Source organism: Vigna radiata, chromosome 8, assembly GCF_000741045.1.
Source record: "Vigna radiata var. radiata cultivar VC1973A chromosome 8, Vradiata_ver6, whole genome shotgun sequence".
Lineage (NCBI taxonomy): Eukaryota > Viridiplantae > Streptophyta > Magnoliopsida > Fabales > Fabaceae > Vigna > Vigna radiata.
Genome location: NC_028358.1, coordinates 11,216,801 through 11,235,066, shown reverse-complemented (window position 1 = coordinate 11,235,066; position 18,266 = coordinate 11,216,801). Strand labels below are relative to the sequence as shown.

General features: G+C 29.4%; 2 protein-coding genes across 3 annotated transcripts; one reads left to right on the top strand and one right to left on the bottom strand.

Moving 5' to 3' along the window:
- Nucleotides 1-3,061: 3,061 nt before the first annotated feature.
- On the bottom strand, nt 3,062-9,483 carry LOC111242361. Of its 2 annotated transcripts, none has more exons than XM_022785220.1 (3): nt 9,056-9,483; nt 8,887-8,955; nt 3,062-3,314 (listed from the first exon to the last, which is right to left on the bottom strand). In XM_022785220.1, the coding sequence occupies exons 1-3, from the start codon at nt 9,152-9,154 to the stop codon at nt 3,249-3,251; spliced, it is 234 nt and encodes a 77-aa protein (XP_022640941.1). In that variant the 5' UTR covers nt 9,155-9,483; the 3' UTR covers nt 3,062-3,248. The 2 variants fall into 2 exon arrangements, with proteins under 2 accessions (XP_022640941.1, XP_022640940.1); XM_022785219.1 differs by lacking the exon at nt 3,062-3,314 and adding an exon at nt 8,441-8,705 and having other exon boundaries at nt 9,056-9,459.
- LOC106771416 lies at nt 6,155-8,206 on the top strand. Its single transcript, XM_014657391.2, has 4 exons — nt 6,155-6,396; nt 6,746-6,857; nt 7,391-7,459; nt 7,837-8,206. Exons 1-4 carry the CDS (start codon nt 6,269-6,271, stop codon nt 7,924-7,926), a joined length of 399 nt encoding a protein of 132 aa, XP_014512877.1. The 5' UTR covers nt 6,155-6,268; the 3' UTR covers nt 7,927-8,206.
- Nucleotides 9,484-18,266: the final 8,783 nt, after the last annotated feature.

The following is an 18,266-nucleotide window of genomic DNA, read 5'->3' as shown; positions in this document are numbered from 1 at the left end:
GTCGACTCTTCAAATCTTCATTTTTCTGCTCTCTTCTTGAGTCAACGACCTGTATCTTTAACTCCATTCTCACTTTTCTCAAATTAGCTACAAAACAATGCAAAATAAGCATAAAATAGCTAAAAACAACTTTTGACTCTCTCTAGACTCATTTATTGAGTTTTGCTTGATTCTAAGCTCATTCCGAGTAGTAAAGAGTGTAATTTGGTCCAAATTGACATATGAAAATCACTGTTTTTCGACCTTCATCAGTATGCATATTCACTGATTTTATACCTGATACATCTTTTGATGTTGCATTACATATGTTTAAGAAAAGAAAACCACATGCACTTTATTGAACTTATATTGTGTGACAAAACTAAAAGTTTTAAGTCGACTTCATTATGAAGTAAGTCGATTAAAACTCGTGACTTTGCACAAATTTTCAAAAGCAGTGTTGTGAGTAATTTTGCATTGGAAAGTATTTCAAAACTGAGTTGAAGTGTTTAAGTCGACTGCATGTGCAGTGAATTCGACTTAGTTAGTTATTTGTTTTGAAATTCTCTTAATACTTTGTGTTGTAACGGCTATATTTGAACTTTATGCTAAAGCATTAAATGAAAGTCAACTAAATTAAATGCGAAATCAATTTGGTTGTTACGATTATTGCTAATTTTTTTTAACTATTATAACTGTATGATGACAGTCGACTACATTCGTAGCACAGTCGACTATAGGAGCGTCTGATTTATAGAAAACTATAAATAGACGTGATTCTGTTGATCACGGGATTTTGGACTTTGATTGAACTAACATTTTCATTTGCTGTTTTAGATTGAGATCCTATGATTAAACGCTCCAAGAACTCATCAAGAAGACGCTGTTGATCTTTCTTGGAAGAGTGTCTTAAGGAGAAAGTGAATTGTGTGTGTTGTTTGATCAAGTTCTGCATAGATTGATGTTCATCTTTTTTATCAAGTTTTCTATCAATCTTTGCAAAGACTGTTGCTGTCTTGTTAGGATTACAGGAGGTGAACTCGTGGAGTTCTGTACATTTTGAGGATTGTTCAAAATGGGTTAAAGATTGCAGAAGAGGAGATATTTTGCTTTAGATCTTTGTGTTGCTGTCTATATTTTGGTTAGAGGGTTAGAGAGGTATTTTATATTTTGACATGGAGGTCTCTATAAACACCTTGTTGTAAAAACCTTGACCATTATAATGCATTTGCTTCTTGGTTGTGGAAGGACACTGGATGTAGGCATTAAGGCCAAACCAGTATATAAACTTTGTGTATGCTTTCTCTTTCCCTACACTTTTACATTAAGTTGACTTTACTTTTCACATAGTCAACTTTACATTTACGTTGCACTTAATTTTCTTATACCTTGAGATTCAAGAAACTTTGTAAAGCTTCATACTTTGCGAAAAAATTTTTAAAAAGAATCTGATTTTTAAACCTAACTAATTCACCCCCCTCCCTCTTGGTGTTGAAATTGAGCCATCCCATTTCCAACAAGGACTGAACGCTCGTAGGGTTGCAACGAGGTGTTGAGTGATCAAAGGAGCAAAGAAGTGAAGACGTTTGACCTCAGACCCCTTCAACCGAAATATTTTTGTCAAAAACGTTTAATACAATGTCATTATGATTTCTTTTTCTGAAAAATTAATAGTTACAATTTCATAATTATTAACAAGATTTAAAACCAACTTAAAAATGTAAGAAATTCATTTTCTATTGTATGGTTGTCAATAGTTACACACCATATGATCAATCATTAGTTAAACTCTTTCATGAAGTACTTTTCAACTGTCATGGAATTAAGCCAAATGGTCAACTAACAAGGAGCTTAACTCTAATGCTGAACAAATTAAGATAAAATGTAATTATCACCAATTATGTCACAATTAAGCCATTGATAACCAAACATTCACTCTGAAATCTATAAATATAGATTTAAGATAAGAAGATAGGTGATTTGCATTGACTACAATATTAATATTTAAGTTGTTAAACATTAAACTGACTTTGACATCTGAACATTTTCAATAAGTATTTTCCAAATGATATTGGACAAATGGTTATGAGAGACTTAAAATGAAAGACAACATTTGAATTATTTAGACCGTTACATGAACCATATACCCCAAAACACATAAAAATAAAATTTCAAAATATATATTAATTTTTCGAATGAGTCCTCGAGGATAAACTTTTCAAAATAGTGAATATGTTTATTAGAATGAGCTTTTGTCTTAGTTTTCCTTTGTAGTGGATAACGGAGGTGCATCAATCAGAAAACAATGACAGTGATGATGGACCAGTAATAACAATGATGACAACAACAACTAGACAATAACATGGGGCGATGAAAGAGATATTTTTTCTTTTCTCTTGATAAGGAAGTACAGTTATTAATAATGGGTGCAAAATGAACAAATATCTCCTTTGTTTTGTCTTTGCAAAGAATTGTTTTATCTATGACCTTATTATAGACCTCAGTGTTTTGAAAGTATTTAAGGAATTTCTTGCACCTCATGTTTTCCTATTGCACCCATGTTATCTAAAATTCTGATTATATTTTTGTTGAAACTAATATAAAAAGGATAGTTTAAAACATTTTACGAGTTTTAATTATAATTTTGGTAGTTTTGGACGGTACAATTTCGTAGATTTGTTAGATTATATAATATGAAATTCAAAAATATTAATTTGATATATTCTAGATTATATAGTTAATAATTCAAATTTGGAAAACAATCTCAAAATGCAAATTATATTTCAAATTATATAATTCGTAATACAAATTTATATTTCGTACAATACATAATGTAAATTTGGAAGACAGTGCAAAATACAAAATGCAAATTACATTTTCGATTGTATAATCCATAATGCAAATTTGCATTTTCGATTGTATAATCCATAACATGAATTTAAAAGAATTTAGAAAATACATAATGTAAATTTGGAAGACAGTGCAAAATACAAAATGCAAATTACATTTTTGATTGTATAATCCATAATGCAAATTTGCATTTTCGATTGTATAATCCATAACATGAATTTAAAAGAATTTAGAAAAAAAATTATATAATCCGTGATATAAATTTACATTCCAAACTATAAAATCTTAATATAAATTTACATTTGGGACTGAAGTTGCATTGGGAAAACCGAATGAAGCAATGAAATTGTTTCTGCCATAAATGTTCTTACATAGCTGAATATATTTCGTAAAGACTTCAACTCCAAGCATTCATATCTTCAACTCCACACTCGTAGGCTATAATACCTAAGTATTCGTCTTCTCAAAGCCGGACAAGTTTGTGCCTACAGATGACATCCCAACACTCAAATAAGTCAAATGTGTTAGATGACAATAAATACAATAATTATATTTTACCTAGTGTAACGTATATTTTATACTATTATTTACAAACTCTATTCTAAATAAACCTGGATCATGTGACCTAATGATGACAATGCTCTAGCTAGGACAAGTCAAATCTAATAGAAACTAAGTCATGTCAATATGGAGCTCACGATTTTGGTGTGATTTGTTGAAGGTGTGGTGGATGATGGTTGGACCTCACAACTTTTGTGTATTGAATGGTGAAGGATGAAGTGTTTAAGGGTTCTCTAAGATAGGATGAGCCAACTCTTGGAGGAAGGTGGCTAGAGGAGGCCACTTGGGTTACTCTAGTCTAGGGTGACCTTATAAGAGGTTGTATGCACAAAATAACAACATAACTTTACTTTATTTTCGAAGGTGAATACATGAAGGAGAGACACCTCTATTTATAGGCTAAGGTGTCTCTAAGTGGACAAAAACTTTAACCTAAAAGAGCTACTTTGGTTAGCTAAGAGAGCAAGGAGAAATCGTCTTCAATAGAAGAGAGACAAGTGACAAATATCCTCTCAAATGAGAGAATGACATGTGGCCACTACCTTTAGAAAAAATCTCCATTCCTAAGTGACACATGACCACTAGTTAGAAGGAAAAACTCTCCAATAAGGTGCCTCCACATGTCTTGGACGAAAATAAGCTCCTTGTCCTTCAAGCTTGGGCAAAAATATTGATCATTGGTCAACACACCGATTTGGGTTTCCACCTTGGTTAATTTTTGACTTAAGGCCCAATGTTGACTTAAGTGGTGAAAACCCTACTCTATTAAGCCTAAAATACAAGGCCCAAACGGAAATTCTACACTATTAGGCCCATAATACAAAGCCCAAATAAAATCTAGACTAGTTGTTTCACAACACAACCATTTTAATGGTGGACCTATGTTTCTATGTTTCATTTTCTTCTGTCTCTCTGTTTTTTATGCTTCTTTCTATTTTTGTATCTTTTGAACTTTTTGATTGTTTATCTTACCCACACCAACGCACAAAGAGTTAAGCAATCTCATGTTAAAAAAAAATATTGATACATGAGGAAGAAATACATGTCGCAATGTGTCAAAAAAAGTATTATGGAGGATAGTTAATTTTATAAAAAGGTTGAAATATTTTATATAATTATTTAAATAAAAAAAATTAAAATATTGAAATTTTAAAACTTTAAGACAGGAATTTGATCATTTAAATTTAGAAAATTTTAAATTATAATTAAATAGTAAGAATTTTTGAACTTTTGAATTTTTTTTTAATTAATTCATGTATACATTTTTCATTTTTTTTATCAATGTCAATAATTTTTTTATGATGTTAGTCATAAAATATTCATTATTGTTAGTCAAAAAATATTTATTATTGTTTGGAATGGTTGAATAACCACCGTAAACAATCTGCACCGCCGCACCGCCGCACCACGAAAAGCCACACCATCGCACCATAAAACCAAACTGATATGGAGACAAGAATATGGAGAAGAACCAAACGGATATGGACAAGAGAAATAAGAATTGGGAGATGACAAGAAACAAATCTGGTGAGAGTTGGAGGGTGTGAGAATCTGGAAAGAGAGAAAGTGAAACTTGGAAGAATTGGGTGGTATAGGGCTGCATGAGTGAGTAAAAATAGGTAGGAATTTAGGGTTTGAGAATAAAATAAATAAATAGGATTAAAAGTAAAAAAGAAGAAGCTACTTTTGCAATTAAAATATGGCAAAATCAATACCTAAAAAAGGTTCGCGTAAAAATGTACGTATTGGTTCGCGTAATCATACTCGTAAAATACCAAAGGGAATTATTCATGTTCAAGCTAGTTTCAACAATACTATTGTAACTATTACAGATGTACGAGGTCGGGTGATTTCTTGGTCCTCCGCTGGTACTTGCGGATTCAAGGGTACNAACGAGCAGAAATTATGATAAAAGGGCCTGGCCTCGGAAGAGATGCAGCATTAAGAGCTATTCGTAGAAGTGGTATACTATTAAATTTTATACGAGATGTAACTCCTATGCCACATAATGGATGTAGGTCTCCGAAAAAAAGACGTGTATAAAACTAAAAATAAACATTAAAAATTTTTTGTAAAAGATTGGAGAGGTGGAGGGAGGAAGCAACACCCATAACACAAAACACAAATAAAATCTAGACTATTTGACCCAAAATACAAGATCCAAAAATTATTCTTATTATAGAATAATGACTTAAGATCACACAAGAAAAAGGATTTAGGTCCATGGGTAAATAATTCCAACTCTTTATGAATGTATTCGGCCATGACTCCTTGTGAAGGAAGAGAACAAATGGAGAGGGAGAACAAATGAGTTTTCTTCCATCAATCGGGTTTGCTCCCTCTTGCTTCGGAAAACTAGAGGATTGGGCAATCCAACCTCCCAACCCATGAAGTCTGTATAGATTCTCCATGGTGATATTTTCAATATACTAATGACCAATAAATGACATTGAAAGATTTGAATGTTTCTTTTCAAAGTTATGTGTATGTATATAAGTATAGTAGAAACAAGACCTTTTGCCCATGGTGACAACGGGTGGTGGAAGAAGAGAGGAAGAAAATAGAGGGTCAGAAATGTCATTTCATCTTGCCTTGGAGGAAGAAGCAGTCACGTATTTATTACTCGGAGAAGCCCAGTGGGACACTCATAGGAAAAGTTATTAGCCCAAGCCCAAATAAAAAAAAAAAATAGTCAACTAAATTCCAAAATTCGAAAAAAGTAAAAGAGGGTAGATGGATTTCAAGACGAAGCAAGGTCCAATGTAGATGATAGTCACTGGCAATTTTGGTTGTTTGAAAACCTCAACAACTTTTTTGGTAGAAGAATCAGATGGAATGAGTGAGTGAAGAGGATCAGAACAGAACACAGCACAGAAGAATGATGAGAGCGAATAGAAGTTCGATCTTAGCCACACTCGCTTTTCTAATGTTAATGGGCGTTGCAGTCTATTTTAGACTCTGGGCCATTCACTACAACCTTTCTGCTGATGACACTCAAATCATAAGGTTACCATTTCTTCAAGTTCTTTTCATTCCTTTTTTTTTCTGCAATGTTCCATTTGAAAGTGAAATATACCCTTGTTATGTTCCAATTTTGGACTTGTAAGGGATATGTTATTATACCAATCATGTGAAGCACAAATTGTTCTTTATAAGTGACCCTGGAAATATTAATCTGTTCCAATGTTTCTCTGAATTATGATCGAATCAATTGAGGGTTGTCATTCAGAGGAAAGATTTTGTAACGGTCATGGCTTGAATTGACTTGTTCTGTGACTTTTAATCACTGTTGTGGTACGATTATAAGATTATTGTTTCTGTTATAATGATGTTTGAATTATTCGGGTGTTTGCAGGCAACAGTTTGATATTGCTAACAGAGAGGCAATGGATGAATCTGCTGAGTGGAGGCTGAGGTACGATGAGGAGGTGGATAGGACGAAGCAGTGCTTGCAGGAGCTTCAAGTGGTATTTTTTTTTTTTTTTTAATTTGGATTTTCACTTTCTGCCTTGCAAACTGAATTAGAAAAGACTTAGGGTGTTTTTGATTTCGATTTTCATAAACTGGTTTTAGTTATTCAAGGAAAAGTAAAGGAAGCAAACAAAAAGAGGATCAGAAACTATCTATCACCTGTTTCTGTTGTTCATTTTTAAAGCATGTTTTGAAAATAATTTTCAAAACCCAAATACATTTTGGGTGAGAGATAGTTGAGTAGCATGTAATTGTTTTTAAAAAATGGTTTTCTAAACCAAAAAGTCAGAAGAAAATCAAACATGCCTTTAGTTCTAAGTTCTATCTTATCCTTTGGTTGGTATTGTTTCATACTTTAGCCTTCTTAATTTCAGTAGATAGTAATAGCCTTGTGATATAACTGCACCAGGATAATAGAATTGACACTCAATCAAGCGAGATTGTAGAAATCAATACTTATTTTTCCAACCAATGAAAAAGCATTCTCTTTGGCTTTCCTGTAATGACCATGTAATCATGTTTGTGGCAGTTTCAGGAGTCCTCTCACAAGGGGCAGAATGCTTCTCATATTAACCATAAATTGGCAGTACTGCAAAAGGTTTGTGTTCATAAAAATATAAACTTTAGATCTACGTCCTCCTGATAATCATTCTATTTGATCATCCATCCTAAGGAACCAAAACTAAAATCTTTGAAGGATAATCACACTGAACTTCTAATTGGGCCAGAGATGCAATATGGTGCCAACTTATATCCACTAATCGTTCCAAATTTCAAAATCCAAACTTCATTGCCAATGGTGCTGATTTATTTATATCAAATGCTATAACTTAATCTATCAACATGGACTATTTTCTACCCTTGTTCATATAATGTTGGGGGAATTATTTTAAGTTCTCATTGGTTATGCTTAATTTATGCGATTTTTATGACATTATTTAAGTCAAGTATTGACATAACCTTCTAACCTACCAGGAGAATGCAGTCTTACTTGAAAGGTTGGAAACATTGAAAAGAGAGCTTGAAGAGGAAAGGTTGAAGTGCAGGGCACGATACATGAAATAATCATGAAAGTATTGACTAGAAGTATATTTTGTCTTTTTGTCCTTGGTGTTCAACCGTATACACACGGATCATTCACGGAATATGGAAATACGTGAGTCACACTAATCATTCCTTCTTTATTTTCTTTAAGGGGGTTTTCATTAGTCTGTGTACCTTATTATGGACAGATGTATATTTTTTTAACCTTACCTGATAATTTCATATTTTAATTTCTTTAAAGAACAAATGTTCTGTGTATGCCTAGACTATGTGTTGTGGGCCATTATCTGATTAATCCAGTCTGTCTTTGGAAATTCATTCACTCTATTACTATGAGACCATATAATATGATAAAAACTTTAGCATTTTTAGCATTTTCATTTTATATATAGTCTCTTGAAGCAAATGACTTGTATGTTTATCAAAGAGTGTGAAAGGGAGAAAGGAAAAAAAAAGGATCGCATTCTTCCAAAAAGTTAGAACTTAGATGAAATTAAATTGCACTTCTGTATATAGGTGCTATGTGCTTTATAAAAAATTGTAAGAAATAAAGGAGAAGCAATATTGTTATCTCAGCCAAATAGTATCTCAGCCAAATAGAAACGAGGGTTTGTTTATTCATTTGTATGACTTTTCACTGTAATGATTAATACATGATATCATGTTCTTGCTGAGTAGTTTGAATCTGCAGAATTATTTCTCAGTTCATGCAAAAATCTTGTCACTGTCTGCACTATTGCTTCATTTCTATTTGACTGGTTTGAGGAAGCCCTTCCGTCAGAAGCACCACCTCTTCCACTCTATAGAAGCATAGTTTAATCAATGAAAACACAAACTGAAAGCACCTCTTTACACTTCCTTACTACCAAACAACATTCAAAAACTGAATCGTAGCCAAGGTAATGGGAAATAATGAAATTTTTTGCTTTATAGAAACATGCACCAAACTGGGATAAAATAAGAAAATATTAGAGATGATACCTTGCGCCACTTTGTCTTTGGGATCGGAACAGTAGTATCGTTGTTCATTATCCCCATCAGTTCATCAAACTGAAATCAATTATGTTTTGTCTGTAAGATAAGATCCATAACAGTAAAAGAAATGCCCATTCCTGTGATTAATTGTGCATCAAACTTTAAGATGACTTACCTGTTTGACTATGGTTTCATACTTCCTTGCACATTCGTATAATCTTATTTCATCTCTAACTTCATCAGATATTATTCCTGAGTACTCCTGGTGGGCCATGTTGTTCTAGATTGCAGGAGATTGTAGTATGCAAAGAAATTGTGGTATGCAAAATTGGATAAGAGCAAAACTGATATGCTATGATAATATTTATACCACAATAAACAAAGAATGAGTGAAGTGGAGGAAGGGTAATTGGAAGTTGGAACTTGTGTGTTTTTTTATTACAAATGGTTTTAGAGGATAACCGTTATCTTTATGACCGACCACGTTTAATCTCATGCGAATAGAGTTTAATCTCATGCGAATAGAGTGTCAAACGGTTATTTTTGTGACCCACCACATTCTTTAATCTTATGAGAATAAAGGTGTCAGCCGTGCTTTAACCTAATCATTTGTCACAACAAACAAACCAGACTTAGTTTGTTTGGAATATGATTTACCAATATTAATTTGTTTGAAATACAATTTTGATGATATTGGTAATCAGAACGAGTTCAAGTTCTTTATTGATTGTTTAGTACTCTTATTAGTCTTCAAAATAAGTTTTGTATTGATTTTTTAAGATTCTTATTGTCTTCAAAATATATATTAATATATTTAAAAAAAACAGCAGAAAAACAATAAATAAAAGTTCTTCTAATTCAATTATTTAATAAAAGTTAATTTGAAAGGAAACCATATTTCTCTTTTACATTCCACTCCTACTAAATATAACACTTCTTTCAAATCACTCTAAAAGTCTATATATAAACAAACAAAGCATGCAAATATCACAAGGTGGTAAAAAAAAAAAAAAAGAATACAATTAATAACATTTTGAAATAAAAATCAAATGGGAAAAACAATGTGATGTTTTAAGAAAAAGAATATATACACCATAGTCACCATATACTTTTAAAAATTATATCTTATAAATTATTATGACTGAATTACACTTTATTTAACATCATCACAAGTGGAGTAAAATTTAGAATTATTTACCTTCTAAATCACAAAGTTTAAAATTTGAAATAGTTTTATATTTATTATTGCTGAAAATAATTGTTTATTGAAAGAAAAGAAACTATAAGTTAAATTGATAAGTATTTTTTTATCAAGAAAATTAATTTTAAAATATGCAAATATTATACTATAAAAATTGGAAATAAAATTAACGGAGCATTAAGTATCTTAAATATATTAAATGCTTGGAAAACATAAACTGCAACGACAAAAAAAAAATGTTTTTGTCATCTACTTCAACCTTATCTTCTCATAAATAAAATTATCTATAAATCAGTTACCAAATCGCAAAATTCATAAAAAAAAAACTCCTTTTAAATGGAGCCAAACATATTTATACATCTTCATCATAGGTCATGTGATATACCCTTTCACAAGTTTTTTTATTTTAAATATTAACAAACAACGGAAACACATCAATTGTCTTTTTTTTTTTTTTCAAAATGTTAAAGGAACCATAATGATATAAAGTGAATTTATGATTTTTGGTATATATAAAAAATAAGATTTGGATTTTAATTAATTAATTTAATAAATTAATTTAAACTTTCCCTGTCCTAAATCATATTTTATTAATTATAAAATTTGTAATCACTAATTTTTAAAATTTCAACAAAATAAATTATAAACAGTACTTTTTTCTAAAATCAAATAAAAGATATATTGATGTTATATTTAAATAATCTTTTCACAACTACTAAAAATAGATAAATATATTAAACATATATATTTCATAAATTAAAATCTTCTATGTCTATTTTTAAAAATTTCATAAAATGAAGAATAGAAACTAATTATGTTATTAGAAAATTAAGTTTATTTAATTGTTTTTCTCTTAAAATATAATTATTAAAAATCTAAATTAATTATGTATAATTTTTCACATGGAATATTTATGTAGTTTTGAGATACTCTTCACTTGGTAGTAGTTATGTATAAAGCTACATAACGAATATGATGTATGGTATGAACTTTTCACTTTAGAGATCCACAAATATGAAAATAATGTGTCACACTAATAATTCCTCTTTACTCCCTTTTTGAAGGCTGCTTTTTTTTAACATATAATATTTATATATTTTTCACATTTATAACACTCCTACCAGTAATTTTATCATAAAACAAATCTTTTGTTGGTGTCTTTTCATCTTTTAGTTAAATTCTTTGTTATTAATCATTTCAAGTGTAGTGAGATAGGTGGATGCAAAGGATTTATTTTAAGGGATTAAAGTAGGAAATAACATTGTTAATGGAGACAAAGCTAATGTTTATTCAATAACATAACTTTGTGGTTTTCTAATTACCCAAAAAAATAGAATAAGATGATATACATTTTTTTATTTTGTAGGGTTTATTATTCTAGCTCTATATGAGAAAGATAAGAATGTGACATATTTTAATTTTATAATCCATATTTACTTTATTTTCAGAAATTTAGATACATGAAGAATTATTTTTAACATAATTTTTGTATAAAGAGTGAAAACTTTAATGATAAGATAGGTAAAAAAAAAAAATTGGGTATTACTCCCTCCACTTTCCCAAATGTTCCTCCACCTCTTCACTATTTTCATTTATTTCAAAAATATTTTACACATCTCTATTATTTTTTTATTCCAAAAATACCCCACACCTCCCCACTATCATTAACAATCTTTCTCTTTCTCTCTCTGCATTAATGGAGCATTTACATGGCTCATTAATGACTCAGATTTAAACTTGTGATATATTTCCTTAAATAAGCTTGATTCAATCTTATTTTTGTTGTTCAATATATTCTTTTTCTTCAAATTACTTAATAAATGATAAATTTTTGTTCTAAATTTCTAGAAAAATGTTTATATATATATATATATATATATATATATATATATGTGTGTGTGTGTGTGTGTGTTTTTTTTTACATTTAATATCTATAATTTTTAACATTATATTATGTTTTTAACTTATCGACATGTTCAACTCAAATAACTTGAATAAAATATTTAATTTATTAGATAAATAATATAAAAATATTATTAAATACTTAAAATATAAAAGAAAAGTTATTTGTTAAATATGTGGAATTTATTTAGTTTTTTTGTCATTATAAAGTTAGAATATAATAATAATATATTATTATTATTTACTATTAATATAAAATGAAAGTGGTTGAAACACTAATATTGAAGTTTTATCTGAATTTTATATTTTGCAATATATCACAAATTCAAATCTTAACCATGTGAATGTTCCATTAATGTAGGGAGTGAAAGAGAAAGATTGTTAAGGATAATGGAAGGTGTAAGATATTTTTGAAATAAAAAAAAATAGTGGGAAAGTGTAGAATATTTTTAAAATAAATGGGGAGGTGGAAGAAGCAACACCCAAAAAAAAAATATTTTTATGATAGACCACGTCAAAGTTTTGATTTAAAATAATTATAAAATATATTATAATTTAAATTTTTGACATTGATAAATTATATTTTTATTCAGTTTTAGAATTTTAATCATTATATTTTTTTTTTTAATTTCAACTTCTTACTATGTTCTATTAATGACTTTCAAACAAATTTGTATATAACTATAATTGCATGTTATAATTTAATGCTAACTTATTTAAAAGAATTATTTAGTCTTTTGGTTAAATATTTGTTTATTAGGTCCTTCGATTCCAAATTAATTTAATTTTTAATGTTATAATAATTTTTAATTGATTTTCTTTACAAATATATTGTTGTTTAATATGCATGTTTAAAGATTGAGAAAAAAAATTAAAAGCAAGTGTATATTTAACAATAATAAATTAAAATAAATTTATATATTAGTCTTCTATTTTTCTAAAATTCTATAAAATTAAAAATGGAAATGGATTTAAATTGATGAAAAGTTAAGTTTGTTATACTTTTTCCTTCATTTTTTTCCCTCTTCTGTGTAACTGCATTGTAAAATTATTGAAAATTCTAACTCAATTACTTATAATTTTTTTCAGTAGCTATATAAGATTTATATACTTTTATCATACTTCTCACATGTTATCTCAGTAATCTACAAATCACTATAATATTTGTTAGTATCTCATCAACATCTTATTTTTGGTACTATCTCGTAATCTTTAGCAGATAGTTTTCAGTCCTTTAATAATATATTCATACAGAAAAAAAAAGTTATATTTTTTATTTTTAATCTCTTTAAATAAGCGACTCTTTAATTTTTATTTTTGTATAAAAGTTATAATGTAAATCTCAAATAAATATATATTTTTCGAATTAAGTTTAAACTTATGTTTATTAGACCAGTATTAATTTAGATTTTATAATATTCTAAATAACGTTTCAAATTTTAATGCAATATTACAGTTTTGTTCTATTTTTTTTATTACAATATTGACTAGAATACTTATAATAGGCATTTCATCAAAAAAAAAAATGAGAAAAGGATTAAAAATTCTCTAAACATAAATTAATTCAGAAGGACTTGGTGTAAATATCAACAAAGTTTTCATTTATGTGGAAGAAAGGATATGAAAAACAGAAAAAGTAAGAATAGAATTTTATTTTTTGTAAGTGTTCATTTGAATTATATTCAAGTAACCATATTCACAGTAATTTGATAAAAACAGTAATTTATTAGTGTCACCTGGAGTTATATTTTCTTCTAAAACAATATAGCACACTATGCAAATTATATACCATGGAACATTTCAAATAAATTTACATGCACAATCAACACTATTAAAAACTAGAAGAATATAAATAAATAAAGGACACACCTTAGTCATATTGAATATTCATTGTTTGGAGAAGTGCACAAACTCCATAAAAGTGCTTATCAATAAAGCAAAATGTTTATGTAACAGTACTCCAATCTTCTCACTGTTTATGAAGAACACTGTTATAAAAAAGACAAAACTTTTTGGTTTTCTATAATAGAAATATTTAATACATGAATAATTAATCTCCATTTCTAACAACTTTTGTATTGGGTCAAAGTTTTAACTTTTAAGGTAGATCATTCGTCAAAATTTTTATTTTAATTAACTCTCATGTAATAAATTATAATTTAATTTTTGACACTCATAACTTATATTTTTATTCAGTTTCAAAAAATTTAATCATCAGTTTGTGAAATTTCATCTGTTATTATTTTATATTAATGACTTTCAAATAATTTTTTATATATAACCATAATTCATGTTTGATTTTTTTATTTAAAATTATGTAATGATGCTATGAAATGTACACGAGAAACTTATATTTTCACCATGCTTGTAATCAATATTTTTTTATTTAAGGTTTTACTCTTTCAATTAACTTAATTGAAATGAGTTTTACTAGATTTTTCTCATTAACTATATCTTCCACTTTTTGTCATTTTTTAATTGTTAATTATTGACAATTTTGTTCACTTATAAAATGGTTAGTATATATAATTTTAATTACATTTGAAAATAACCATATATTTTAATTTTCTTATTTAAATTTTTTTTTTCATTTTCACATTGATAGATGCATGGTAAAAGTTATTTAACCTAGTGTCTTTAGCTCTCTGGAGTTTGGTTTTAAATCTGTACAAGATTACCTTCAAATTGGATAATTTGATGAGAAAAAAATAAATAGAATCTTAGCTACCTCATTAAAATAAAAGGGGTGAATTTGTGGTCTTCTCAATATACCCTTTAATAACATAATTTATATTTATCACTGACTTTCACAATTCTTTATAATAACACCTCATCTAATAGAATAATTTTATTAAATAAAATTATCACATATTTAATAATTAAAAAAAAGAATTTAATTTTAGAAACTAGTATATAATCAAACTTTGTAAGAGTTCTTAAAAAAACAAAGAATTAAAGTAGAAACTAAATAGTAGTCTTATCACTCCAAATATCACTTGTTTTCTCATATGTTGACATCAATTAAAGTTTTTGACATCCCAATTATATTATAAAGATATATAATATAATATAGGTGTCACCATGAATAATACTAGAAAGAAGTTAAGAGTAATATGATTACAGGCATCCTTAAACAGTACTTGAAATTTGGAAGTGGAGTACTAAAGTTTCTCCTTGAAAATACAAGGAATTAAAAACTTAGAACATAATAAAGTCTCTTCAAAATATCCTAGGACAAGAGAATTAAAGTTTAGAGAACTAGGCAGCAACATTTCCTTCCCCATCAAGAGTTGTTTCCAAAGTATCTCCTCGCCATCTGCTCTCATCCAAGTAGATGATCATCGCAAGGGAAACAATGCAAACATGGCACAAACACAAGCAATTGCAAGGGTGAGCTAATTATATAAAAAACATACAATTAAGAGCATGTACATACAAGATATTAATTTAAAGCAAACAAGATAAAACATTCATCCTAAAATGTTAAATACTAGACTTGACTTGTACGGACTTTAGAATGATAGTCGAGTTATGGCGGGTCATGCACCCGTGATGGCTTGTGATACTTAGGCTCCACCGCCTTGGGCTCCCCCGTCCTAGGCTCCACCGTCCTGCCATACTCACGAGGTTAGTCTGTTCCGCGTCCTAGAGCATGATGGAAGCCTCCAAGACTAAGACCTCCTACTACTCCTCACCACATGGTCCAATCCTCTCTATGTGAGAAGAAAGGCCATTGGAGCGTCAAGAAAACCCCCAAGATCGAGCTCCTACTTTCATTCTAAAACACTAAGAATTTCACCAAGAGATTCTACATTTGAAACTACCATAAGCAACCATGAAATCGTGTTTCAGTCTTTCCCAATTCACACACCTTTGAATTATAATCAAACCATATATTTAAGCATTAAAGATCAAGTCATATATAATAGAATAGGCTCCACAACCACTTCCAATCATCTCAAATAGACAATACTTTCATGTTATCATCAAACAATAATATATACCAAACAGTAATTGATAAAAATCATAGATTATATGTGAAAATAATAATAGCATAATCTTTGAAAGCTAAAACAAATTTATCACTGCAAATTTAATATAATGAATGGAATAACAAATAAAAAAAAAGAAAACAGCTCGCTTTTGATAGGTTCATAAATATATATATATATATATATATATATATATATATATATATTTATTTATTTATTTGGTTACATATTTAATATTTCATATTATCCTGAGCGTTATTACAGTGGAGATCTTACTTTTCTCCAATCCTTCTTACACCCCAAAATGGTTCGTATTTGGTAAACTACTTGTCTAATTACCATTAGAGTAGAGATCTTAGTTTCCCCCAATTGGTCACCGGAGAGGACCCAGATGTTTGAACGCATCAGACTCACCTTCGACGCCAACACATATGACTAGTCACAACTGACTGGACCAGGTTAGGGCTGCTCTATGATCAGGGATGTGTCAACTTAGGTTTTTAAGGTTCCTCTATCCTACCAACAAAGAAAGGCTCTCAATAAGCTCTAATTAATTTATTTAAGTTACCTAAACTAGTCTGTTGTGCTCTAAACCTCCAATGTCAATTTTTTTTTTTTTTAATATTTTATTTCCTCTCACAGTAATCTAGAACAGTACCTGTGTATCCAATTGCTACCCAACAAAGCTAATTAAATCTCACTTAAGACCTTTTCCAAAACATCACCAATCACAGTCAATAACCCATTCAAAAACAATTCATAATCATTAAAACAGGACAAATAAAATCAATCCCAGATAAATCATTTAAGCAGTATAGTACACACCAAAACCAATTACTTAAAACAGTAACATTACAGTCTCAATAGTACACCACATTTTTAATTCAACATGCATAAAACACTAAAACAGGTTGAATTCAAAGCACCAAATTCAAAATTCAACATGCATATATTTTATAAAATAATTTCAAGCAAAATAATTAGCTCCCCTTACCTGGGTTTCTCAAAGAGCAACTAATTTGAAGATGCCCTAACGGAGTCTCACAAAGACAGAACACCTAGTACCTATAAACTCCCATATCGGCAGTAGAAAGTGACTCTTAGAGCTATGATTTAACAGGAGTTAGAAAGTGGGCAATTCTAACTGCATAAAATCAGTAGAACCCCCAAACCCTAAGTATCAAAATAGTGGAGAAAAATAGGAGAACCACTTACTGGAATGATACGGAGAAACTATTCGGTTCAATGTGAAGCCTTTGCCGATGTGAATGTTTAGGCACCTTCAAACTAAAAATTAAACTGTTCAATGAGCTGGGATTCTAGAGAGAAGGCAGAGCAATTATGTGAAAGGGTTTCTAGAGAGAGAAGGAAAATGGCTAAATGAAGAATCTGATTTTTAGAGAAGCCCCTTTTAAGTCATGTGTCCTTAAATTTTATGAGCTGGTCTGCCTAAACATAAGGCCCATAAGCCCTTGGCTTTTTTCAGGTCGTTACATTCTCTCACACATAAAAAATTTTCGTCCTTGAAAATTAAACTTACCAGAGAGAAGGAACAACCTATTCTCATCACATCCTCTAGTATAATCACCGCACCAACCTTAATATTATTATTTTGCATATGGAAAAAAAATCTCCTTATAATAGTTTCTATTAACCATACTCTGTTAACCCTTTAAAACCATGCCCTTAATATACTAATACCCAAACAAATACCATTAAAACATTCAAAGGAAAAAAAAAAGGACTTTGTATGCTGCGCTGAAGAGAAAGTAACGAAACTTCTGTTTCAGCCACACATTTCACCAAACAACTGCAAGGCCAAAAAAAAAAAAAACATGACAGGAACACAACAAAAAGAAACCAAAAAAATTGAATCATGATGTCTTGACTCTAGAACCTAATGATCGTGAAAGTGAAACAAAAACATAAATTAATCCCTATAGTCAAAAGCATAAATAACATGAAAAGCCTTCATTCATTCATTTTTTAGCAAAAAAAAAAAATTCCCTCCAAAACAAAAGGAAAAAGTATATTGTACGAGAGTTTAATAGATGAATTTATTAAATATGTAAGGTTTCTTAGAGCTATACTAAGATAAGAATAAAAAGAAAACTAGGGTATAACAAAATGATTTTATGTTTTATCCCATCATGCAGCCACCCTAAATAGGGTATGCTTGTTAAGCAAAATGTGCCCTCTGACTTAAAAGGAAAATAAAAGGCATAGTATTTTTTGTGTGTTAACTAACAAGTGAAATCTTTCATTCAAACCTCGGGTTCCCATGTTCATAC

Coding starts and splice junctions, on each gene's coding strand:
- LOC111242361 (XM_022785219.1), bottom strand. CDS start 9,154: ATGGCCCACCAGGAGTACTCAGGAATAATATCTGATGAAGTTAGAGAT. Junction 8,956..9,055: donor ATGAAACCATAGTCAAACAG/GTAAGTCATCTT, acceptor AATTGATTTCAG/TTTGATGAACTGATGGGGAT. Junction 8,706..8,886: donor CAAAGACAAAGTGGCGCAAG/GTATCATCTCTA, acceptor ATGCTTCTATAG/AGTGGAAGAGGTGGTGCTTC.
- LOC106771416 (XM_014657391.2), top strand. CDS start 6,269: ATGATGAGAGCGAATAGAAGTTCGATCTTAGCCACACTCGCTTTTCTA. Junction 6,858..7,390: donor GCTTGCAGGAGCTTCAAGTG/GTATTTTTTTTT, acceptor TGTTTGTGGCAG/TTTCAGGAGTCCTCTCACAA. Junction 7,460..7,836: donor AATTGGCAGTACTGCAAAAG/GTTTGTGTTCAT, acceptor CTAACCTACCAG/GAGAATGCAGTCTTACTTGA.